We start from the raw sequence: 27,137 nt of genomic DNA, 5'->3' as shown, positions 1-27,137 counted from the left end.
ACAATGAGTATGTCGGTTGACAGGGGCGGCACATGTCTGTTAGTTTTGGCCTTGGATGCCTCCATAAAAGAGGGACGAAAGACACCAAAGGGACAGTCAAACTCGTAAATCTAAAACAAACTGACAACGCCATGGCTAAAAATGAAAAAGACAAACAGAAAAACAATAGTACACATGACACAACATAGAAAACTAAAGAATAAACAACACGAACCCCACCAAAAACTAGGGGTGATCTCAGGTGCTCCGGAAGGGTAAGCAGATCCTGCTCCACATGCGGCACCCGTCGTGTTGCTTATGTGATTACATAATGTACTCAATACTTTGTATTATTTCAATTCACCAATTTGGTGGTCCACTTGACTTCTGTATTCACCAATCACTGCTAAGATGTTGTAAAATTGAAACGAGGGGTAAATTATATTTTTTTTTCAAAATTCATCAAGGAAAACCTTTAACTCGAACAAGATATCTTGAAGCGGAAAAGACCGTCGTTGATACAAAAAAAAACAAAAAAAACCCGTGATATTTTCTTTCGACCTAAAAAATCATTATGTAATTATCCCTCCAGAAATTGAATATGTACATCAACTAAGGTGAAGGTCGTTGGAAAAACACCAAGTTGGTCGTGTTCACAAGTGTGATACGGACGGACGGTCCAGTAATAATTTTTCATTAATCTAGAAAAATTACACGAAAGCTTTTACACCAACAAATTACTCGTTATTGGCATTCGGCAAATATTTGGCGAAAGACTCACATAACCATGAAAGTGAAGAGGAAATGGGTAAGAATTCAGAGTGATTGGAATATTTGTTTTTATCAATTCAACATGATATGTGGTGTAAATACATACAAAATAAGAATAGTATACGACAGGGACAAATGTATGTCGGACGGACGCGGACGTTTCCCCTTTTCGTGTTTTCGGGGATATCCAGAAATCTAGAAATCGAAATCGAGAAATTGAGAAATCGGGAAATCGAGAAATCAATAAATTTGGAACTCGAGACATAGAGAAAGCAAAACCGCAAAATTGAGAATTCATTTCGCGTTTCCGCGTTTTCGTGTTTTCTCTATCGCGTTTTGACGTTTTTGCTTTTTTGCTTTCTCGATTTCTCGATTTCCCGATCTTATTTATTTCCCAATTTTCCTATTTCCGTATTTTTCGATTTCACGATTTCACGATTTCACGATTTCTCAATTTTTCGATTGTGCTTTCTCGATTTGTCGAATTCCCAATTTCGCGTTTGCAAAATGGAAGGAGAAGTCACAAAAATGCGAAAAGGCGAAATAAATTGCCGCATCCGGCCACAATACATATATTTATTTATTTATTTGGTTGACATATATTCTTAAACTATATAGTCAAAACAGTATAAGACGAGTATAAAACCGCCAATACAATATGTTACGTAATGCTAATCATAATTGTTTTTTGTCTTTGAGACAACCCATCAATTTTACCTGTAAACTGTAGGTGTCATTAGTCGGTGTCAAGAGATGTTGAAAAGGTCTAATATAAAGGGTCTCAAGAATTATTCGTAAATGTAAAAATAAGTTACTATTTCCTAATGATTAACTCTGTGTATGCAGAGAAAAGAACTAGATTGAAACTGAAAACATATGTTATTGATCAAATTTATTTCAGTCCATTTCGTTTAGTTGGCCTCTGCTTGACACGTAAGTTAACAACTAACATTTTATTCATTTAAAGTTTCACAGTGACCTTGGTCGATTAATGTTGGTCCGCATGAACCATACATTTGAAATAAGTTATTTAATTTAACCTTGTTCTTTTGAGATGTTTAAAAATAAGTCTTATTCTAAGTCACAATGAATAAAACTAACCGTGTGTTCAATACCATATGAGATAGATAAAATACTGTGACATTCAAATCAAGAATGCATGTTATAAAGGAAGTTTACTTGGAAATAAATGGTATTTAGAGAACTGGTTGTGGAAAAGTGATTTCTAATTAAGGCATTACTTGTTTCTTGTATTGTCTTATTCAATTTGGAAATAGATAAAATTAGAATGTCGGAGCAAACAAAAAAAACTTAAATGAGGAATAAAATGTATTTAAGTTCATATAAGGGATTTGAAGAATTGTTCAAAGAGGTAAAATAAGATATCAATAAAAATAATATATTCCAGTATAGAATTATAATACAAAGATATTTTTTAAAGATTGAAATAAAACAAAGAGTAAAAAGTCATTCTGCAATGAAGTGATTGAAGCTATTTGAACATTCCATAAAATAGCAGATACGTACACTCGGTCAATTGATTTATAACCACATCACAATAGAAATTTAAGAAAAAAAAAGAAAATAATAGAATAAAAAAACTTAATAATACTGTTATCTAAATTCTTTATTTATAAAACTATGTGAAAGTAAAGTAAATTTACGGGCTCAAAAATTGTCTCAACGGAAAAAAATTAGAACTTGAAACTAGAAAACAATATATATATATATATATATATATTTATACGAGTCTAAATTGAAAACTACGTTCAAACCTATGACTGCGTTGGATAAAAACCGCAATTTTTATACGTGTGCATGTCAAACAAATTTCGTTGTAGAAGGGTCTAAAAACAGCACAAACAACATTTTCCAAAAGACCAAAAGAGTGAAAAAGTATATTTAAACAAAACGCATTTGACTAACAGGTCGAACAACTGATGTTCTTTAACCCTGCTGACTGCCATTGGCGATTGCCAAATAAAATTGATCACAAGATGTAACAAAATGGATCTTATTATAAATTTAATACGTCACAGAAAAAAAAATTTGTTAACTTGTGGACAGGATGTTGTGCCACAAACTTTCGGTGTCAATATTTCTTTAGTACACCATATCCGGATTTCGACAATAAATGTCTCTTCAGTGATGTTAGGGATCGAAACGGTATTTGGAAGGCCATATAAAAAGCACCCTCATTTTTAGAGAAAGTACCCTCATTTTTAGATCAACTCTTGAATTTTAAGAGTCAATATATAGGATGAACGGATCATATAAACCGGAGGGAAAATATGATACATGCCCAAACAAAAAATATAAACGAGTCTAAATTGAAAACTACGTTCAAACCTATGACTGCGTTGGATAAAAACCGCAATTTTTATACGTGTGCATGTCAAACAAATTTCGTTGTAGAAGGGTCTAAAAACAGCACACACAACATTTTCCAAAAGACCAAAAGAGTGAAAAAGTATATTTAAACAAAACGCATTTGACTAACAGGTCGAACAACTGATGTTCTTTAACCCTGCTGACTGCCATTGGCGATTGCCAAATAAAATTGATCACAAGTTGTAACAAAATGGATCTTATTATAAATTTAATACGTCACAGAAAAAAAAAAATTGTTAACTTGTGGACAGGATGTTGTGCCACAAACATTCGGTGTCAATATTTCTTTAGTACACCATATCCGGATTTCGACAATAAATGTCTCTTCAGTGATGTCAGGGATCGAAACGGTATTTGGAAGGCCATATAAAAAGTACCCTCATTTTTAGATTAACTCTTGAATTTTAAGAGTCAATATATAGGATGAACGGATCATATAAACCGGAGGGAAAATATGATACATGCCCAAACAAAAAATATAAACGAGTCTAAATATATATATATTTAACATCGTGGCCACAAGTAAAAAAAAATCTGTTTAGTATTAAATTTATACTAAGATCCATTTTGATACATCTTGTGATAAATTTTATTAGGCAATTGCCAAGGGCAGTCAGCAGGGTTAAAGAACATCAGTTGTTCGATCTGTTAGTCAAATGCGTTTTGTTTAAATATACTTTTTCACTTTTTTGGTCTTTTGGAAAATGTTGTTTGTGCTGTTTTTAGACCCTTCTACAACGAAATTTGTTTGACATGCACACGTATAAAAATTGCGGTTTTTATCCAACGCAATCATAGGTTTGAACGTAGTTTTCAATTTAGACTCTTTTATATTTTTTGTTTGGGCATGTATCATATTTTCCCTACGGTTTATATGATCCGTTCAACCTATATTGTCTCTTAAAATTCAAGAGTCAATCTTAAATTGAGAGTAAATTATATGGCCTTCCAAATACCGTTTCGATCCCTAACATCACTAAAGAGACATATATTGTCGAAATCTAGATCTGGTGTACGAAAGAAATATTGACACCGAATGTTTGTGGCACAACATCGTAGCCACAAGTTAACATTTTTTTTCTTTCTGTGACGTATTAAATTTATATTCAGATCCATTTTGTTACATCTTGTGATCAATTTTATTTGGCAATCGTCAATGGCAGTCAGCAGGGTTAAAGAACATCAGTTGTTCGACCTGTTAGTCAAATGCGTTTTGTTTAAATATACTTTTTCACTTTTTTGGTCTTTTGGAAAATGTTGTTTGTGCTGTTTTTAGACCCTTCTACAACGAAATTTGTTTGACATGCACACGTATAAAAATTGCGGTTTTTATCCAACGCAATCATAGGTTTGAACGTAGTTTTCAATTTAGACTCGTATATATATAAAGTCTATATATATATGTATATACAACTCGTCTATACATCAACCCAACAATGTTAGATCTGTAAATTTGCTTTCGCAAATTTTTGGTTCTTCCCTCGCCGGGATTCGAACCCATGCTACTGTGATATCATGACACCAAATCACCTGCACTGCAGCCGTCCCGCTAGACAACACGACCACCTGGGCTCTCAAAAAAAGATCTTACGCTGGCCATGTGTTACCTTTCCACGTCAGTTTTAATCTAGCGGCGTACTACAGTACATGATATATAAGGCATGAAGATGTTATTGTTACAGATCAGCTAAATTATCTATAGTAAAGGATCCTACAAATTAATGTAATATATAGTCACAGAAAATAATTATATTCATAAGTACGTCTGAGTCAGTGACAACTCTACAACAGATGTATCCATTGGATCGCCATCAATGATGGTGATACATGGCTGTGTACATAATGTATATACAACTCGTCTAAACATCAACCCAACAATGTTAGATCTGTAAATTTGCTTTCGCAAATTTTTGGTTCTTCTCTCGCCGGGATTCGAACCCATGCTACTGTGATATCGTGACACCAAATCGCCTGCACTTTATATATATTTGGGTGGGTTTTTTTTCAAATCAAGACTTTCCAATTGTCAATCTCTGCTATGACCCCTGGCCTCCATTAGTAGAATTTGTTTTGCTTAAACAACTAATCATTATCGTATGTTAAGTAAATTGTGTAAATAGTTAAGCCTTTTCAAAACCACCATATACGTGTTCTAAAATGAAGGTAAAATGAAGGATGTGTAAAGAGGCATATACAGAGAATTAAAAATTCTATCACATTCTAGAGTATTTTATTCACTCGTTCTCTATTTGGCTAGTTTACGCTGATAATGAATTTGTTCATAAAAACAGTGATGCTCCTCGAATTCCTTATCGAGTATTTTATCTTCAGAAAGGAAATAAAAAATCTATACACTTTTTTCGTAATTCTAAAAAAGAAACATTAAAAAATGTACTGTTAAACTTACCAAACATGATACATTTGAAAATATATTGGTGAATTTAATGATTTGAAATTAGAATAAGAACTCGAAAAAATTAAAGATATTAACAACTGATATGCTCACGAATGATTAATTTTACTTTGATATGAAATAACCAATCAACAATTACTTTGTTATTTAAGAACAAATTTTAACATCATGAAACAACGTGACAAACAGAACTTTTAAAATGGGTCAATCAATACGATAGAATTTTTTTTAAATGAATGTAAAGACGATTTTCCGAAAATTTCTGTCGAAAAATTAAATGGCATAATCCAATCACGTTTATAATGATATATGATTATACGGTTGAGCTAGCAAAGTCGTTACCAGATACTAGGTGTACCCTGCAAGGTCTGACACGGTGGAAAAGAGAAGTCAGAATGAAGGCATTACTTCTGTGCCTTTTTTGTTTTAATCAATTCGATTATATACAAATGTCGCATTTTAGAGGTGGAATAATAATGTGGGAACCAACAGAAAGCCGGAATGAGGTACACAATGTATTTTGATTAATATAAGGGGTTTCAGAAAATATTTGCAGATGTAGAAAATAGATACTATTTCTAATAATTAACTCTGTTTGTGCATATAAAATAGCTGAATTGAACCTGAAATCAGATATGTATTAGAATTTAATAAAGTCCATTTCGTGTATTTTTGACTGAACTTATATTTTGACACGGAAGTTAAAAACTATCCAAGTTTCCATTACCAGTTTCGCAGTGGCCTTGGTCGATTAATTGTTGGTCCACATTAGTCATTAATTTGAAATAAGCTTTTTAATACAACCTTGTTTTTGGAGATATTTAAACTTTTATATTAACTGACTGTAAACTATGAAAGAATCTAACAGTGTGTTGAATACTGTATGAAAGAGATAAGAAAACATTCCAATGACATTTAGAACAAGAAGACTTCTCTTGAACTGAATTTTAATGTGCGTATTGTTATGCGTCTACTTTTCTACATTGGTTAGAGGTATAGGGGGAGGGTTGAGATCTCACAAACATGTTTAACCCCGCCGCATGTTTGCGCCTGTCCCAAGTCAGGAGCCTCTGGCCTTTGTTAGTCTTGTATTATTTTAATTTTAGTTTCTTGTGTACAATTTGGAAATTAGTATGGCGTTCATTATCACTGTACTAGTATATATTTGTTTAGGGGCCAGCTGAAGGACGTCTCCGGGTGCGGGAATTTCTCGCTACATTGAAGACCTGTTGGTGACCTTCTGCTGTTGTTTTTTATTTGGTCGGGTTGTTGTCTCTTTGACACATTCCCCATTTCCATTCTCAATTTTAAGATTTAATGAAAATTTGCTTAGAAATAAATAGTACTTAGAGAATGTTTGTGGAAAAGTAAGTGCCCATGAAGGCAATTATTGGTTATTATTTTGTCTTATTAAATGATAAACATAAGGACATACAATGTGGGAGCCAGCAGAAAACAGAAATTGGGACTAAAATGTATTTCAATTCATATAACGAAATTTTAAGAAATTTTCGAAGAGGTACTGATCAAAATAATTTATCTCAATACACAAAATAAAGGGCACTATTTTTCTTTTTTGAAATTATGTTGAAACATAGCGAAAATGTACTTTCTGCAGTGAAGCGATTAAAGCTATTTTGAACATGCCTTGAAATAGCAGATACGTGGTGACTGGATTTATAACCATCCGCAAATAATAAATATGAACATGATTTTATTTGGATATTTCGGAAAACGGGAAATAGTAAAATAAAAAAAACATAATAATATAATTATTTATTTTCTTTATATATAGTAATCCCATTTCTCTGGCGTCAGTCTATTTTTCGGTGACTAGATTATGTTTTTAAAAGGATTCACTGACCACTGTGTTAACTTAAGATTACTTATATTATAATTTTTAACTAACGATCTTTTATCATCCCAAAAACGAGCCTCAACTTTTTCATCGTACATTATTACAATATTCAGTCTGTGCACTAAAGGAAGAGTGCTGTCATAAACTAATATTTCATACGTGTTTCTCGTTTCTCGTTTTTATTTTTATAAATTAGACCGTTAGTTTTCCCGTTTAAATGGTATTACATTACTGATTTTTGGGGCCCTTTATGGCTTGCTGTTCGTTATAAACCAAGGCTCCGTGTTGAATGATAATGGTTTACTTTTATAAATTTCTATTTGGATTGAGAGCTGTCTCATTAGCACTCATACCACATCTTCCTATATCTATATATAAAGTTGAAGAGCATTGAAGACCAAAATTTCAAAAAAGTTGAACCAATGGCTAAGGTAATCTATGCCCGGGATAAAAATTTAAAACAAAATACTATTTCCAATAATTCATAATATTGCAAACAGTAAATGTATTAAAAAGACCATATAATTGATATTCATTGACCACCTGTGTGCTGACTAATGGGCTGGTGATATCCGTTGATGATTTATTTAGCTTCTGTACTCAATATCATTTCTTGTTTTTGTTCATGTTTTGATTTGTTTTATTTTTAGGTTTTATTTTTTTTAAGGAAGATTATGTTTGACATTTAAGCATTCTTGAATATTTCAATATAGAAATATCAAAATATATAATGACATCAAAACAAGAGAGTAAAATTGTAAACAAGCATTTTAATGCCATTGCATATTACTGCCATTTTATGTAACGAAAAAGGAAAGTATGTAAGATACACTCTCTGGAAATGTGAAATATGATTGAAGCTTTAGTTTTTTTTTCTCTATAGGACAACATATATCCGGCGATAAAGTGTATCGACAAGTCGAAGGTATTCACATGGGCACTAACTGCGCCCTTTACAAGCAGATTTATTCCTATGTTGCTTTGAATCTCAGTTTTTGACCAAACTGAGTAAAGACACGTCATTATTATATGTGGTTGATACAATCAACAATCAAACAATACCTACCGTTATTTGGATGATATTTGTTCGTAAAATAATCCAGAGTTTGCTTAACACACAGCTACTTTTTCATAGGTACTATTTCTGTACCAAATATATGTAGTACTTGAAATCTACTTTTAATATTCAATACTTTTTTGTGACTTTAAAATTATTGTAATATTTAGTTACCTGTATTTTACAGTACTTGATTTGTACTTGAAAATTTAAAAGTACTACATGTTTTTGGTTACAACGTTACATTTTCAGTATTATGAAAGTATGTCTATTTCAAATCTCCTAAAATTATAATTTTCAAACATGCAATATTGTGATCTCTTTTGGTATTATTTCTGTACCACAATTTTAAGTACAGATCAAGTACTGTAAAATACAGGAACGTAAATAGTACAATAATTTTAAAGTAAAGAAATAGTACTAAATATCAAAATTAAATTTCCAGTACTACAGAGTTTAAGTACAGAAATAGTACCTATGCAAAAGTAGCAGTGTATACTACTGTTTACCCATACCAACTTACTTCAACTAAAACTAACATAAACAGCAGTAGTTGTCTTTTTCTAGATTTAGCATATCACATTTTAAAGGGAAACTCCAAACAAACATTTACAACTAAAGAGACGATTTTTCATGCCCTATTGTTAAATTCATTTTTTAGACGGCGATGTGTCTTTGGATCTACCATACGATGTTTATATATCCCAACTTGTCGGTATGCCAGTGTGTGTTCTGATGTCACAGATTTTAACGAACGTAACCAAAAAGTAAAATCACAAAAATACTGACCTTAAAGGAAAATCAATTCGGAAAGTCAATAATCACATGGCAAAATCAAATAACAAAACGCATCAAAAACGAATGGACAAGAACTGTCATATTCCTGACTTGGTACAGGCATTTTCAAAAGTAGAAAATGGGGAATTAAACCTGGTTCTATAGCGCTAACCCTCTCACTTTAATGACAGTCTCATCAAATTCCGTTATATTTACATTGATGAGTTAAATAAACAGACACAATAAATAAAATAGTCAAAATACGGGTACATCAGTCATCATCATATAACAATTTAAAAGGAACAATTTAACAGAACACAAAAAACATCTACACAGCTACTTTTGCATAGGTACTATTTCTGTGCTTAAAATATGTAAGACTGGAAATTTACTTTTAATATTTAGTACTATTTTGTTACTTTAAAATTACTGTAATATTGGGTACTTGTATTTTACAGTACTTGATTTGTACTAAATATTTTGGTACAGAAATAATACAATATTCCATGTTTGAAAATCATAATTTTAAGAGATTTGAAATAGAAAAAACTTTCAAAATGCTGAAAATGTAACGGTAGTAACCAAAAATCTGTAAAACATAAATTTCAAGTACAAATTGTCCGAAGTCAGGAGCCTATAACTCAGTTGTTGCCGTTTGTTTATTTGTTACATATTTGTTTTTCGTTCACTTTTTTATATAAATAAGGCCGTTAGTTTTCTCGTTTGAATTGTTTTACATTGTCTTATCGGGGCCTTTTATAGCTGACTATAAGGTATGGGCTTTGCTCATTGTTGAAGGCCATACGGTGACCTATAGTTGTTAATGTCTGTATTATTTTGGTCTCTTGTGAACAGTTATCTCATTGGCAATCATACCACATCTTATTTATTATAATTCTATTTGAAGTGATGATGCAATGGCGGAATTTAAATGCGATTGCAAATACGTCTACCGACCTATTAGATTATAATATACTGGTCACACTGCTATAGCCTATCCACTTTGGTAATATCGAAATAGACAAAAAATATCATTACTAAAAAGAAACATTCATTCAAACTATCCAATCCGATACAGCTCCAAATTACAATAAATAGTCAAATGGTAAAATCAATAATCAAAACAAATTAAAATGTACAAATGTATAAATTTGTATTCCTGTCAGATTCACTTTCATTTTGATCCACGAAGAGGTTAACTCCCACCTATCCTACTGCCTGTTGATACATTTATTTTTGGCATTGACACGTCATGTCTTCTTTGACTGTCCATGACTTTAAAATACTGAATCACTGGGATGTTTACAAAAGGAAAATGTGGTATATTGCCAATGCGATAACTCTCTACATAGAGACCAAAATGACACAGAAGTTAACAACTGTAGGTCACCATACGGCCTTCAACAATGAGCAAAGCCCATACCGCAAAGTCAGCTATTAAAGGCCATGAAACGACAATGTAAAACAATTCAAACGAGGAAACAAACGACTTTATTTATATACAAAAATTAACGAAAAACAAATATGTAACACATAAACAAACGACAACCACGGAATTACAGGCTCCTGACTTTGTACAGGCACATACATAAAGAATGTGACGGTGTTTTCTAAAATGTTTAACACCATTGTCAGTTTATTTCTGACTTATGTCCCTTCGGTAACTTCCAGATCTCTTCTGTAGCATGATGATTACCACAAGACGCGTTGTTACAACTGTCTTGGTATCCAGTGTCAACAAGTGTTGTGGAAAAACCGTTAATTGTTCTCTACAAAGTTTGTTTTTGATTTAGATAAATTTCGTATAGATTTCTAGTATATATTTACACTAAATGATGGGTTAATTCCATTTATCACATACTCAGACTAAATAACATATGATTTTTACTGTATGATCATAGCGTTGAATGAACGTAAACTCCATATTTTTCGAATTAGTGCTTAGCGGGCTGATACGAAAAGTTTATCGCATGCCTTTCCATAACGTTATCGCATAGCATTCCGGTGATTCTCGGCAAATTCCGGAAAATAAACCTTAATGCTACGTTTTCAGTGAAAAAAAAAAGTAGTATGCAAATATTTTTTTTTATTCTGGAAAGTGTATTGTGTAAAATAATAAAAGATAAAAAATATTAATTATATGCATTTTTAACAGTGACAAACATAATTTAGAAAGTTGCTCTAAACAGTGATCACTATGCATATTGTTGAATTATTCATTTTGTCGATTCGTCCATATTAAATATATTTCTTCTCTGTTGAGGCGTATGATAGAATGATTTCATATCGAATGTATTAAATCTTGGGTCCGCCGTCTGTGAACTTTTCAATCTTTGAACTTCTATTTTGGAACCACGTAAAAGGATCAATATATATGTGAATCTGTTATTTTTTCCATTGTTGAAGCATATGATGAAAAGATCATAACATGTCATTTTTCAGATCTAATGTATTATCAGCCCTCTGTCAATATCAGCCCTCGAGCCATTCGGCTCATGGGTTAATATTGAACCTAGGGCTGATAATACATTTGTACATGCGATATGAAAAAATGACATAAACTAATCTGATATTATTGAAAATAAATCAGTTATTTTCGTTTGTTTCTTTCATCGAGTCTCTCGTTTAGCGACTGGGCATAACTGCAGCTAGGATTAAAGAAAAGTGAAGGCGTAATACATAAATAAACAAAATGTTTATACCTCCTACATCTTAATCCTTCCTTAATGGAATATAACTAACCAATCATTAACACTTTTTGATTATTCCAGGTCCGTATCACTTTTAGAGTATCATGGCGTCGTGATTTCAGTTCGAAAACTCAATGTGATGCAAGTACTAAAGACATCCATAATCTTATTGGATCTGGTACAGGAAACATGAAATGTCTAGGTGGCTGTGGGTCTACAGAATATATAGGTACTATGCAGTTCTACTGTACTGATTTCAGTGAAGACGAAAATTGGACGTCTGGAGAAAATACGCTTACATATACTTTTCCGGAATCTAGTGATCAATGGTATCAATTTGGGTATGTTTATTTTGCAAAAACTTTTAAACCATGAGTGCAAAGAACACACCGTTCCGTCTCTTTGACACATTCTTCATTTCCATTTTCAATTTTATTAAACAATATAAAAGACTGATCAGATTACTACACAGTTTAAAAGTGACAAACATATTCGCAAATATGTATTTTTGGCATACTGAATCCTTTTAAAACTATACATGTATTTGTTATCTCACCTTCCCTGCCTGTACCTTGTCCAGGGCCTAGACTAACTCGACCACCTAGGCTACATACAAATATAGTTTTCGGTGGTCTGTGTAATGTCTTTACTCGTCGTCTTTAAACACGGCTTTCAAAGACGTCTAAACTTGCGACATATAAACTCTACCACTGCATTGAGTGCGATACTCAAAATTTAACTGTTGAGAATGGATATACATCGTATTACACGAGATTTGATGGTGTAATCTGTTTCTCTAATAATTTTCAAATAATATTCAGGCAAACTTATTCCTCCTTTTCGAATGATCTGCAAAAAGATGTGTTCTGTCTATGTGACGTCATCAGGCATGGTCGACTTTGTTCATGTTGTCACAATAGGAAAGTCAGAGGAAAGCAAGCAAATTCGACGTCATAATCGGATTTTAATCAATGAAAGGCTGAGATCAAACGAACCAAACGTTGATTAAATATTTTTTATACAATGGGTGCAGAGATAGGGATAAATTGACGAAGAATAAGACAAAAACTAAGCTTATAACATACATTTTCCATCTGATAACAAGTGGTTTACACCACAATGTTTTGTTCTTCCCTCAGCGGTTTTCGAACCATTGCGTAAAATGGATTCAGTGACTTCTAGTCGTGGTTTATATATATCTATGAATCATTTGTCTTTTTTCAGCTTTGAAGGTAATGCATGGATAGGCGCAATAATTGATAGACAAGGAGGGACATGGATACTACGAACAACTGCCAGTTTAGTCAAAAGAAATGATACAGGAAAGATTAATTCGTCTCCAAAATCAGTAATGCAACCTATTGTAAGATTGCAGCTTGGGTGCAATCACACAATTGCAATTCCAGGTATAAAGTTGTATTTTTAATTCCTTTTGTGGTGTTAATGTAGCAGAAAACAAGAATTTGTCCCAACTACACAGATACCCTATCCGCACTATCAATTTCTATGTTCAGTTGACCGTGAAAATGGGATATAATCTCTAATTTGGCATTTAAATTAGAAAGATCATATCATAAGTAACATGTTTACTAAGTTTCAAGTTCATTGGACTTCAAGTTCATCAAAAACTATCTCGACCAAAAACGTTAACCTGAAGCGGGACAGACGGACGAACGAACGGACGGACGAACGAACGATCAAACGGACGGACTCATAGACCAGAAAACATAATAACAGACTTCCCTTAATTTATAATCCTGGTACCTTTGATAACTTTTTTTTCCCTATGTCTCCTAACACTCCCGCTGAAATTGGGTTGGGGATTGTCCTGGTGGTGGGTTGTATATAAGTTAGTGTCACATCTCCATTAATCCTGATAGGGAGTGTACCACGACTTCCACTGTACCCTCGCAGCAATCGAGGGGTGTTCCGTTCACGGAGGGATCTTCGTACATACAAACATACATACATACAATGGCCATAAATGGGGCATAAAAATGACGTTTCAGACGCAACATAAGTAAATTCAAGTAAAAGCGTGACACACGTTACCTATTTTAAAGAATTTGGTCACAAAATCAATTCTGCAATTTGATAATAAGTGGAAAGGAGTAAGTTCGATAAGGGCCATATTTGGCCCCAATTATAAAGTTTATAGTTACAAGACAATAAATGTTTTAAGTTGCCTTAAAGACATGTTAGAAAGTTAAACAGACCTGTTTTTGTCAAAATATAATTCTAACACGTTGAATTTTACATCCAAACAAGGTCAAAATAAGGGATTTTGGTGAAATTTGACAAAATCAGCTAGATTTCAACCAAATGAAGGACCAGGAAACATAGAGCGCAGGCGTCGACAAGCTTAAGATTCAAATAAGACATGTGAAATGTCTTCACAAACATTATTTTAAAAGATCTTTGTTGTCGACGTATGCGCTCTATGTTTCCTGTCCAATAATCTATGAAAATTTACCCATTTTCCTTGATTTTTTCGTGAAAAATCAATATGAGTACAACTTGTGACGTCGTAATATAACACAGAAACGTAAAATTTTCAACACAATGGTTTATATCTTAGCTAGTCAATGTATTTGCTGTAATTTATCGTGATATTGGTCGATAAATCTGAATTTGAAATTTAAGCTTAAAAAGGGGGCCATTTTAGGACCTTATCGAACATACTCCTTTGACCCTATATTTTTGGTACACGGAGACTCAATTTGTGTTGAAAATAAACACAAATCCAGTTGTTGGCACGATATTGGTTATATGCTTTACGTATATTTTATGATTGTATACCAAAATAAAATCGCTAAAGGGAGAAATTGTGCTTAGTTTTTCATATGATGAAGGCCTTATCTTTCAATCAATTTAATTGAGGTCTTGAGCTGGCATTCCTGTAACTGATAGTTTAGTCCCTTTTTATGTATGTATCATTTTCATTTTGTTTACTATCAGTTTCTTTTCTAATTTTATTTGTTACATGAATCGGACTTTTTTCAACTGATTTTTGTTGCGCGTATTGCTGTGTGTTTGTTTATTACACTCCATTGGCTTGATATATAGGGGTATGGTTGAAAAAATATCATACAGATCAATGCAATCATACACTAACGTACTTTTTACGATAACGCAATGCGACTGTAGTGTGTCCTATCTGAAAATTATAACCATGGTTCTGTAAAATTTACAATCTTTACTTAAATTCATTGTATTACAGCACTACTTTTGTAATTGTTCTAATAATATCATTGCTTATTTCAAAACAGATCAGTAAATTATGAACACCTGAAGTTATCACAAAACCACAGTGTTGACAGATTTTGACTAAAATAAATGTTGAGTATTTTCATAAGAAATGCATGACAAGGACACGGTTAACCAAAACAAAAAAATATGTTAGAAGTAAAGACATGTATGTTCTTTCGGGTAGAGTGTAATTCGTGTTTATAAATTACGTTCTTAAATGTTATTAATAATTGAAAATGTATATCAAAATGCCTTTAATAGCATCATGTTATCATTTATATGTATATACTTCGTATGATTTTGGTTATACTTAAACAAAAATATTCTCAATCTTACGAAAATCTGATTTATTTACTTAGTATATGGCGGTTTATTTTACTGAGAAAAAAATTTGCGCTGATTAGTTTTATAGCGCTGGGATTTTCTCGCTGTTTTTTGAATACCCATTGGCGGCCTTTGAGTGTTTTCTGCTCTATGGTCGCTTTGTTGTGTTTGTTTGATACATTTCCAATCTGAATTCAATGTGCCTGCAAGCTCGTCCATTCTTTTATCCGGAAAAAAATTAGATTATTTAAAGCTACTTTAAATCATGTTCAGCTGGGTTCATTTTGTTCGAATTTGTACCCACCATGAACATGTGTGACGTCAATCAAACCCATATTCTCACTCACAAAAAGGAGTAAATAATCGGTGCCTTAATATTATAGATTCATAAGAAATGCATTGGTTTTAATATGTTTTTGAAAATAATCACATTGTTTTGTAAGTTTACCAGCAATAACAATGATCATAATAATATTTTTTTTTTATTAATTTATGCAGTCAGTGATCCTGACAATGACGACATCAGATGCAGATGGGCAATTTCAAATCAAAACGAATGCGGAGGCATTTGCTACTCTTTCAGCAGAGCAGAAATGCACGAGGTAATATTTATTTTTTTGAAAACTCCTGCAATTCATTTAAGTTACTTTTGATATTTTTGTTATAATCGAAACGCTTTAAATCAGTAGGCAAAAAGATACAAAAAATAGAAATATTAAATTATTTTTCAAAAGTCTTTTATCAAAATACAATCTTTGATTGCAGAACGTTGTGCTCCTCCTCCGTCTAGTTTAAATAGCTTACTTGCAAATAGAAATTTCTTTGAAGAATTGTTGTTTTTCAGAGAGAATGTACTGTATCATATTCAGCGACACAAGTTGGTTGGTACGGTGTTGCGGTACAAATAGAAGATTTCAACTCTACCGGATCTATGGAGGCACTCAGTAGTGTACCATTACAATTTTTAGTCGTAGTCTTTAGCTCAAATACAACATGTTTCAGTAAGCCAACTTTTGTTGAGCCAACACGTGTGGACGGATCTTGTATTGGTATACCCTTTAACACTACATATTTTGAACCAATCATTAGTAATAGTGGGAGCCAAAGTGTCAGGTAGGGAAATTTAAAATTATTATGTGTTCGATATATACTTTTGTAGAAAGGGGCACATCCAAGCTTTATAATCTGTACAACCTTACAACACACGTCTATATTGCTATTATCGACGATACTCAATTTGGGTGCATGATTGATTCCGTGTCGAGTCGAAGAATATTTTTATTTGTTACTTCTGAGCCTAGATCGACTGTCATTTTCAGAATAAGTTAGTCAAAAATCCGACTCAGTTTGTCATTGTGTAACTACATTTCCATATTCAAATCAATTTAACATGTTCTCGTTTCAAATATGTAAATGGATATTAAACAGCCGCCACCCATCCATTGACAATTACTATATCATTTAAATGTTTCGCAAATGTGATATCAAATTTTTTTATTGATGTCACAGTTGATTTTGCGAAAATCAAATGTTTTCAAAAATCGAAGAGATTTAGCAACCTATTGACAAACATGAACCAAAACAACAACATGATTTTCTTTCCTCTAAGTTCATCTGGAATTCATGTTTTGTGTATAAAACTGTGACATTACAAATTGGTATTTCAATAGTATTACTTTTTTAAACAATAAACTTTAATTCTTATGTCAGTAAGAAATGATCACAATTTTGAAATAATCTAGACAAACAAGAAACCTTTGTTAAGCCAAATTGAACGATATATGAACAGAGGTTTTTGTTTGTCAAACAGTATCCGAGAAATTCAAACTGCTTCACCACAAGGAATGGTGAAATCTGAATTAGACGTGTATGCCAATAGGGCATGGTATGTCAATATATCATGGACCCCAGATACTGGACAGGCTGGACCTCACATATTTTGTTATACAGCTTTAGATAGCAACGGGTAAGTTTATGAATTGTATCTTTTTTAGATTTTAAAGACAATATTTAAGAAATGACTGTTATTTATTTTCTGGGTATGAAGAAATAACATAAAAAATACGGTATCGTGTTATTTTAAAGTGTGCAATACACTTTCATGTTATTTTGAATAGACAGAAAATTTTTACAGTCATTCCTTATAATTAAATTTTAATTTCCATTGAAAGCAAAAGTAAATCACGAAAAAAAACACCTACGAGGTCACGGTCACATCACAAAACACTCTCAGCCAATCAGAAGACACTTTACATCTAAAGTTAAACTATACCAAAATAAAATGCTATATATTTACAAGTATTTTGATGATTCATTTGTCATATTTGTATTGTTTGTCTTATTTTCAAGTAACTACATTGCAAGCATTGTGTTCAAATCACAACAGTATGTACAGAAATACTCTCTAAATTTTTATTGACCAATTTTATCATAAGATTTTGAATTTCCGACACAACCAATGAATTGTCATATTAACAAACACTTGAAACAGACTGGCTGATGAGTTTTATATGAATGTGATTTAAACTTATACATAGTTGTGTTATTGTAGATGTTTGATTTATTTATTTCTGTGATACCTGGTAAATACGAAAGGCGAAATATACCAAACTAGTTCATACTTATAATTATTTGATAAATAAAACAAAAACTTTAGGCAAAGACCAATTTTTTTTTATTATTTTTTTTCAGAAACTATTATCATGATGGAAATTACACCACGTTAAGCGATAACACAACGGCTGTTTTCAGTGATATTCAAATGATGCAAATAAGAAAACAAAAAAAATGACAAAACTCTGTTTATCCCCTTTAAATTAAGGTTCAGATTAGAGGTTTGGTGTATTAATCACAAATGATAAATAAGTTAGCATTAAATATATTGGATTTTTCATCAATTCTATCTTGGCATTAGATATTCAAAAACAATGTATATTTCGCATGCATTACAATTGTCTATTAGAAGATAGTGCTAAAAATTTCCGACAACAAAACGAAATGTTTTTTCTGAATATTTTTTTGGCAAAGAAATATGTATATAGAAATAATTGCATATCAAATAATCCCAATCGCACATACTAACACTGTTGAATAATAGGCAGGGTTCCTTGAAGATTGGAATTCTTTATATCTTTTTTTTTTTTTTATTTATACGTCTTTCAGTAATATCCTTCATTAAGAAAAGAGAGCGGCAAAGTTGAGTGCAAACTTTTTAATACAACTGCAGACTTAATTTTCACTGCAATAATGTTAACAAAGCTTTGTTAACCATTTAATATTCCCTGCTTTCGGTTTGAGTTTTTAATATACAATATGTATTTTTATCCATCATTTACACGATATTTTTAATGTTTAACTCTGTAAAAACTATTTTGAAAAGGCAAAAAAGTACGCCTACGTAAGTGTTGACAGACATTGAAAGTGCATTAAAATGAAACTTTAAAATTTTGATTATAGGGCGAATTCTGAATCGATTTGTATCAGACTGCTTGTCGGAGGTAAGTCAGAATATTTGACCAACCTTAGTGATTAAATGGAGAATGGAAATGGGGAATGTGTCAATAAGACAATAACCCTACCATAGAACAGACAGCTGCAGAAGGTCACCAATGCAGCGAGAAACTCCTGCACCCGGAGACGTCCTTAAAGGTTTCAGCTGGCCCCTAAACATATATATATACTAGTTCAGTGATAAAGGACGTCATACTAAACTTCAAATTATAAACAAAAAACTAAAATTAAAAAAATACAAGACTAATAAAGGCCAGAGGCTCCTGACTTGGGACAGGCGCAAAAATGAGGCGGGGTTGTAAATTTTTTTTGATATCTCAACCCTTCTCCTATAACTCTAGCCAATGTAGAAAAGTAAACGCATAAAAATTTCAGGAACTCAATTTTCGGCTCTCCCTTGACACCATTTGCGAGTATGGTCTTGAGGAAACCGTCGGAAAGGGACGATAAATGGCTGACCCGTGTTAAGAGAGAGACATATTTCTTGCACGTTAAAGACACTCTTGTAGATTTCGAAAACAAGTAAGCTGATCCCGCTACAAGGCAGCACTCGCATCCGCAAAGTGGAAAGGGATTAGTATAAGTTGCAAAACTTGTTTCTCAATCCACTGTAAATAAATAGGTTTAAACTAACAATACGCACAGAAAAAAACTCAGTTCAAGAGAAGTCCGAGTCTGACGTCAGAAGAGGTAACAAAAGAAAATAAACAAAATGACAATAATACATAGATAACAACAGACTACTACACGTAGCAGCTACTAATATGCAAGCTCCAGACCCCAATTAAACTGATTGAAAGATTATGTGTTCATCATAGGAATATCAGGCACAATCCCTCCGGTTAGGTGCTTAGTATTATACCATCAAAAAATATACGAAAAGAACCCGTGTCATGCCACCAACTGGTTTTTAAATAAATGTGTTTAACTCTGATGCAAAGACCCTGTAAGAGAATCAATATTAAAGCCAAAATATGCAATATTTAATGACCTGAAAACAGTATCGTATCTAAATCCCTCCTTAATAAGTCTGTTGAAAGGTTTTGTTAGCTTCTGAGGTGAATACTGACATTTTTGTTAACTCGCCATGCAGTCATTTGGGTTGATTTTTAAATACATATATAGGTAGCATTGCATGTGGTTGTTACACATATTTCCTTTTTGTGCTTTATTGTAATACATTTGTTTGTTTTTGTTCTGATTAAGATTGTGACACGGTGATGATGGCTGTGTCCCTATTTTGACAATTTTACCCATTATATCTGTTTTGTTATAAATATAATGGAATTTGATACGACTGTCACACAAGTGAAAGATTTAGCGCTACAAATACAGGCTCAATCCACCATTTTCTACATTTCAGAATGTCTGCACCAAGTCAGGAATATGACAGTTGTTGTCCATTCGTTTTATGTGTTTTATCATATGATTCTGCCATTTTATTAGGGACTTTTCGTTTTGAATTTTCCTAGGAGTTCAGTATTTTTGTTATTTCACTTTTTTTCTTATTAATAATATTTATAACCATTTACGTACCTATTATTATCATACGGGTTATTTGGCATTGCGTATATAGGATAACAGTATCATACAGTTGCAAATTTGATAAAAGGGATGAAATTTTTTTCCCTGCATATTTGGATTGATTGATTATTTGGTTTTAACGCCATTTTCAGCATTATTATGATGAGTCTTGGCGGTTAGTATTTACTGGCGAAGGAAGCCAAAATGCCTGGATTTAACCATGCACCGACTTTCGATTGGAAAACGGACAATCATTGTTAATTAAAATTGAAGTCGAGCGGACTTGTCCAATGAGGGATTCGTACTTCCAACCTAAGTGTTGACAGACCAGTATATAATCGAAATTGATGCAACTGTCAAACAAGTGAGAGCTTTAGCTAGCTGTTATACAAGATTCAATCCACCATTGTATACATAAGAAAATGCCTGTACCTAGTCAGGAATATAACATTTGTTGTCCGTACTGTTGATGTGTTTGTTCTTTTGATTTTGCCTTTTGATTTTGGACTTTCCGTTTTGAATTTTCCTCGGAGTTTAGTATTTTTTAAGTTTTATTTTTTACTTCGACTTCTCAGACAACTTGGCTACAGAGGCCCCCTACGTATTTGGAAAAACAAACTATCATTCATTTTCAAAATTATTTGTGTCCTTGATATGCCTCACATAGACATTTTATGCACATTTCCTTCCATTAGACTTTCTCTTCCATTTCCTTCCTATTAGTGCTAGAACCAAATATCAAAACGAAAGGTACATAGACAACTTTCATCTCAATAGATAATTTCTGTCTACATTTATATTTAAATTTTAAAATAACAAAAAAATCAAAATATACAATGCTTATATGTTGATCTTTTTGGATTTATTAAGATATAACACCATTCTTTAATCAAATTATTTACAGTGTCTCCACCAGAAATAGTTGAAGTACAACCTGTTGGTGATTTATTTCCAAACCATAGCAGATGGACCATCAAATTTGATAAACAGGTAACAATATTATATCTAAGGTATAGAAGTTTATATATAAAACAACCCTTAATAGGCGGAAACTTGCCTACAAGACGCCTGAGGAATATTTATCATTGTATTTGTTGTTATTGGTTTGAACTAGCTGCAAGTAACTGCGAGTACTCTCATGCCTTTACTTATTGTCCTCTTGTTGTTGGGTTGTCTAATTACCCTGCCACGTCCCCTGTTTTGTTATATTTATGTCTGGTTTTTTTTATCGCTGCCAATTTCAACGGATTTTACAGTGTATTTGAACTGTCCTATGTTAGTAGGAAGTTTGGCGAGCCTTAAAATAAGTGTAACCCCGCCACATTGCAAATGAGACATCTCTCCACAAGAGACCAAAGGACACAGAAATTAACAACTTCAGGTCATCGTACGGCCTTCAAAAATTAGCAAAGTCCATACCGTATAGTCAGCTATAAAAGGTCACGAAATGACAAATGTAAAACAATTCAAACGAGAAAATTAATGGCCTAACCTATGTACAAAAGATGAACGAAAAAAAAATTTTGTTCGGGTTTTACTCATCGTTAAAGTCTGTATGGTGACCTATAGATGTTTATTTCTGTGTCATTTGGTCTGTAGTACTAAGTTTTCTGTTTGTTTTATCAAAATGCATCGATGTACTATTTTAATGCCCGCGTCACACTGTCCCGATTTTAACGACGATCACAACACGATTATGGAAATTTTAAAAATCGGGACTGATCTTTAACCATCGTAGAACCATAGTAGAACCATCGGCCAATTTTTATAGCCTTCGGGGACTACTTCGGGTAGGGTTCTAAATTTTTTAACATGTTAAAAAATCCCCGAAGATGCGTCCGATGTTGAGGGTTCGTATTGAGTTCGTATCACCATCCTCACCCTCGTAATGTCACCGGGAATGAATATTTGAACATCGTATTGCATTCGTGTTTCCATCGTTTCCACAGGGCAGTTTTGACATTACGATGTCTACACGAATGAATCATGAATCTCCCCGAAGGTCTTACGATGGCAACACGACTTCGTGAAGACCTCGTCATCCCGTCGTGTTGCCATCGAATAAAAGTACGAAGGCTACAAGATGGAACTACGACGGCAATAAATCCAGCTAAATGTAAGTTAATTTTTGCGCTAAAATACATTTAAAGTTCCATGCGCGATATGCAGTGGTTGGTCTAATACGACAGTTAAGAAAGTCGTTCACAAAACATAGAGCTCATATCATATGATTCTTTGAGAACAAGAAGGGCGACAGCGTTGTTTCTATTAATTCAAATGGAACAAGAAGAGCAGCTATCACAGGCTCAGGATTTACTTTTGCAAGTAAAATATTATTTTTTGTCAATTTTTCATATCAAGTAACATAATGAAAATCAAAAACGCGCCTCGTACACCAACACTGCAGGTACACGTATATAGGGAAACCAACTTTTTCTTCATTATTCTGATTTTTTATGTATCGTCTGAGTTGTTGTCACACGAATGTTTACTCCTTAACCATTTTGTTTTGTCATAATTTGCCGCGTTTGCTGCTTTCTCAACATCCTTCCTTTTGTCTATATTTTTATGATATTCTCCTGGAAAGAGCTCTTTTTGAATAAAAGGGATCAACGAACCCATTACCTGACCTTTAAGATAGATCATTAAACATGGGCATAACTATGGGTGATTATTCAGACTAGTGCATACATTTTACAGTTCAAACAAGGCAATGCCGAGCGTGGCATCCTCTCGTATGTAACATATTGGGGACAAATATGGACACTATATTTGTATATGACACATGCAGAAAATGGTAAATTGAATATGCATATTTGATACATAAACTATTATTTTAGAAATCAACCAAAACATTCAGTAACTGGAAATACTTTTAATATTGTCTTAATAACCAGCAGGTAAAAATATGAGCAACCAATTTCCTGTGTATTATGCTATTTCAAGGAGAAAAAACAAGTCCATATGCATGACATTGTCCTTTGGCCTTGAAAGTTAAAAATGCCAGATCATTACAAGGAGGAACAATATACCAAATGCGGTTAAAATCTTTTGAAGCATATTGATTTTAGAGTGCCCACAAGGGTGATATTGCCTTGAATTACGACCGCCGCTGTGGCCTTGACCTTTGAACTTTAAAGTCAATAGCGCTTAAGATATTCTTAATGAGTAACACCATACCAAGTTTTGAGCATTTTGGTTCTAGAGTGTCCATAACAAATTTATCTACACGCAACTTACATGTAGTAGGCGAGGGGATAATAAACTATATATGAATTAGAAAAAAAGATCGATTTCCCGCCACGCATGGCAGACTTGTACAGAAACGATATGTTGTCGAATTTCTGTTGGTATCATAAAAAAGTTTAAACCAGGTAGAACGCATTTTTAAATCGTTTGTATACTTGTATTATGTACATACATGTATTTTAAATTTATTCATCTTGTTTAAAACGCGTGATGCCTTCGGCAAATAATTTAAATGCATCGTAAGCTTTTAGACATTGTATGGCCATCGAGCCATCATCATAATCCATCGTGTAGCCCCCGTGATCCATCGTGTAGGCTTCGTCTGAGATATGAAGCTTAAATACCCGTCTTCGGTTCACCTTCGTATGTCCATCTTTTGCTATCGTATATAATTTCGGCACCATCGTATAGACTTCGTCGTATATAATAATCGGGACAGTGTGACGCGGGCATAAACATAGACAAATACAGTGGTCGCCTACACAGAGATAAATGTTATTCACACCGTTTAGAATAATAATTTTATTGGGGGAGGAAAACAATAGAAACAATTCAGAAGGAAAAACAATCGTGATCCATCGTGTAGGCTTCGTCTGAGATATGAAGCTTAAATACCCGTCTTCGGTTCACCTTCGTATGTCCATCTTTTGCTATCGTATATAATTTCGGCACCATCGTATAGACTTCGTTATTCATCGTACTTGCTTCGGTCACTTTTTGGTGTTTTAACGAGATCGGGACTAACTTCGTACGAACTTACAATTTTTGCATTCTGGTGTCTGTCACAAATATAGAAACTGGGTATATCTGTGACTGGGAAATGTGTTGGCCTGGAACCACACACACACGATAAACAGTACGACAAGTCTGCACGGACTCTGACTCTGGGACTAGCTCTTGTAACAAAAGACGACTCTGGTTAGCGAGATGTATAATTTAATAAGGTCAGCATGGAATACAATTGTACAGAGTTGGAACTGCTCAGTGTAATACTAAATCCAATCTGCCACATTAAAATAACAACATAGTTTATATAACAAACCAAAAACTACTTGAATAGACTTGACAAATATTTCTCTTAATGAGTGAGAAAATTCAATTAAGGGTTTAAACACATAGATAATAATTAACAATAGAAAATACAGACTTATGTAGGGAATTAAACTCTTGGCTTGTCATAAACGAATAAAAGAGCATTTGAAGTAAAATGTTGCTAATTGAAAAACAAATTAAAACATGAAATTAGATTAGCTTAATCTTCTAAACTTGACTTAAATCTTGAACAATAAAATAAACAAAATCCCTTAGTGAAATATTGCAAATATAACAAAATAGTAATTTTACAAAATCTTTTACGAAATGTCTGAAAAGTCTCAAAATCAATTTTAGTCCATTTATCCACTGTGACAACATGCCTCTTCTCCCACTGAAGCACGACCCCGTGCTTCGAATAGAATTAACGCAAATGTTCAAATTGCGGTTGAAAAGTTCTGGCTTGGTTCTGGTTCACGTAAACGGTCATTTGGTTTAGCGCGGATTGCAATTGTTCTTTTTCGCTTTCGGTTGCTTTTAATTTGATATTTAGTTCTCCAATTTGTTTGTAATACCTGTCCACTTCGAAATGTAGAATGGAATTTTCATTTAAGAACTGTCTCTTTTCGGTGGATATTTCTTCGTACTTTTGTTGGATGTCCAAAATAAAATCACTTTTTCTTTGTAGGTTGAATTCCAAATCATTTATGCGTTTAACCTAAATCTTACAGTTGTCTTCATTAACGGATTGTGTTTTCTGGTTGTCTTGTAAACTTAGAACATCTGCACTTAACTTTTTATTTTCAACTGAAACACTTTGTAAATCACGTAACTGTTCTCGTAAATTAAAAATTTCGGCTGCCTGACTTGCACATTTGTTCTGCTCTGTTGAAAGTTTCTTTTTAACACACGTTAATTCACATTTCAGTATACTTGTAGAGTCTAAATAACGTTTGAATGCTGAATCACGCAGATTAGCAAATGGCAAACTACGGGTAAATGATTTTGAATCGAAATATTCCTTTATCCGTCTGGAATCTCTATCCTTTAGCGATTTTGATTTGGTTTTTATCTGCGGCACTTCTTTGCACTTTTGCATTTCCTGATGAGGACGAGAGACACACATTCGGGCGTAGTGTCCTACGTGATGACACTTAAAACATTTCTTACTTGCTGCATAACAAAATGTTTGTCTATGCTGATTTCCACATCTGGCGCACGCTGGAATCTGACGCATCTGGAAAAACCATGGTCTCCACTGTGGCCTGAAGTTGTATTCCATCACTGCAACTCTGCTACATGTATATGTACGTCTCTGGGGGAACTGGTAACTCGCTTGCTGCTTTGAGTTATCAGGAAAGCGTGTTGAACTGAAAAGTCAACACGACCCGGACCTGGCACCAAATGTCACAAATATAGAAACTGGGTATATCTGTGACTGGGAAATGTGTTGGCCTGGAACCACACACACACGATAAACAGTACGACAAGTCTGCACGGACTCTGACTCTGGGACTAGCTCTTGTAACAAAAGACGACTCTGGTTAGCGCGATGTATAATTTAATAAGTTCAGCATGGAATACAATTGTACAGAGTTGGAACTGCTCAGTGTAATACTAAATCCAATCTGCCACATTAAAATAACAACATAGTTTATATAACAAACCAAAAACTACTTGAATAGACTTGACAAATATTTCTCTTAATGAGTGAGAAAATTCAATTAAGGGTTTAAACACATAGATAATAATTAACAATAGAACATACAGACTTATGTAGGGAATTAAACTCTTAGCTTGTCATAAACGAATAATAGAGCATTTGAAGTAAAATGTTGCTAATTGAAAAACAAATTAAAACATGAAATTAGATTAGCTTAATCTTCTAAACTTGACTTAAATCTTGCACAATAAAATAAACAAAATCCCTTAGTGAAATATTGCAAATATAACAAAATAGTAATTTTACAAAATCTTTTACGAAATGTCTGAAAAGTCTCAAAATCAATTTTAGTCCATTTATCCACTGTGACAACATGCCTCTTCTCCCACTGAAGCACGACCCCGTGCTTCGAATAGAATTAACGCAAATGTTCAAATTGCGGTTGAAAAGTTCTGGCTTGGTTCTGGTTCACGTAAACGGTCATTTGGTTTAGCGCGGATTGCAATTGTTCTTTTTCGCTTTCGGTTGCTTTTAATTTGATATTTAGTTCTCCAATTTGTTTGTAATACCTGTCCACTTCGAAATGTAGAATGGAATTTTCATTTAAGAACTGTCTCTTTTCGGTGGATATTTCTTCGTACTTTTGTTGG

At 33.2% G+C, this 27,137-nt stretch overlaps 2 protein-coding genes across 2 annotated transcripts in view; both read left to right on the top strand.

The window, feature by feature from the left end:
• Window positions 1–5,901: 5,901 nt before the first annotated feature.
• On the top strand, window positions 5,902–24,715 carry LOC134705626 (integrin beta-like protein C). Its single transcript, XM_063564348.1, has 9 exons — window positions 5,902–6,060; window positions 12,018–12,277; window positions 13,161–13,342; window positions 16,008–16,111; window positions 16,354–16,622; window positions 17,320–17,475; window positions 18,966–19,006; window positions 21,448–21,533; window positions 24,587–24,715. Exons 1-9 carry the CDS (start codon window positions 5,950–5,952, stop codon window positions 24,713–24,715), a joined length of 1,338 nt encoding a protein of 445 aa, XP_063420418.1. The 5' UTR covers window positions 5,902–5,949.
• The window catches only part of LOC134705625 (uncharacterized), a 31,338-nt gene continuing 23,130 nt past the window's right edge, over window positions 18,930–27,137 (top strand). Inside the window, exons 1-2 of the mRNA XM_063564347.1 lie at window positions 18,930–19,006; window positions 21,448–21,533. The gene's annotated coding sequence lies outside the window, so the exon portion shown is untranslated. The remainder of the gene's footprint in view (window positions 19,007–21,447; window positions 21,534–27,137) is intronic.

The sequence above is a fragment of the Mytilus trossulus genome, chromosome 2 (genome assembly GCF_036588685.1).
Source record: "Mytilus trossulus isolate FHL-02 chromosome 2, PNRI_Mtr1.1.1.hap1, whole genome shotgun sequence".
Lineage (NCBI taxonomy): Eukaryota > Metazoa > Mollusca > Bivalvia > Mytilida > Mytilidae > Mytilus > Mytilus trossulus.
This window is presented reverse-complemented; position numbering and strand designations above follow the sequence as displayed.

Coding starts and splice junctions, on each gene's coding strand:
- LOC134705626 (XM_063564348.1), top strand. CDS start 5,950: ATGAAGGCATTACTTCTGTGCCTTTTTTGTTTTAATCAATTCGATTAT. Junction 16,623..17,319: donor AGTGGGAGCCAAAGTGTCAG/GTAGGGAAATTT, acceptor TTTGTCAAACAG/TATCCGAGAAATTCAAACTG. Junction 21,534..24,586: donor CCATCAAATTTGATAAACAG/GTAACAATATTA, acceptor TCACAAATATAG/AAACTGGGTATATCTGTGAC.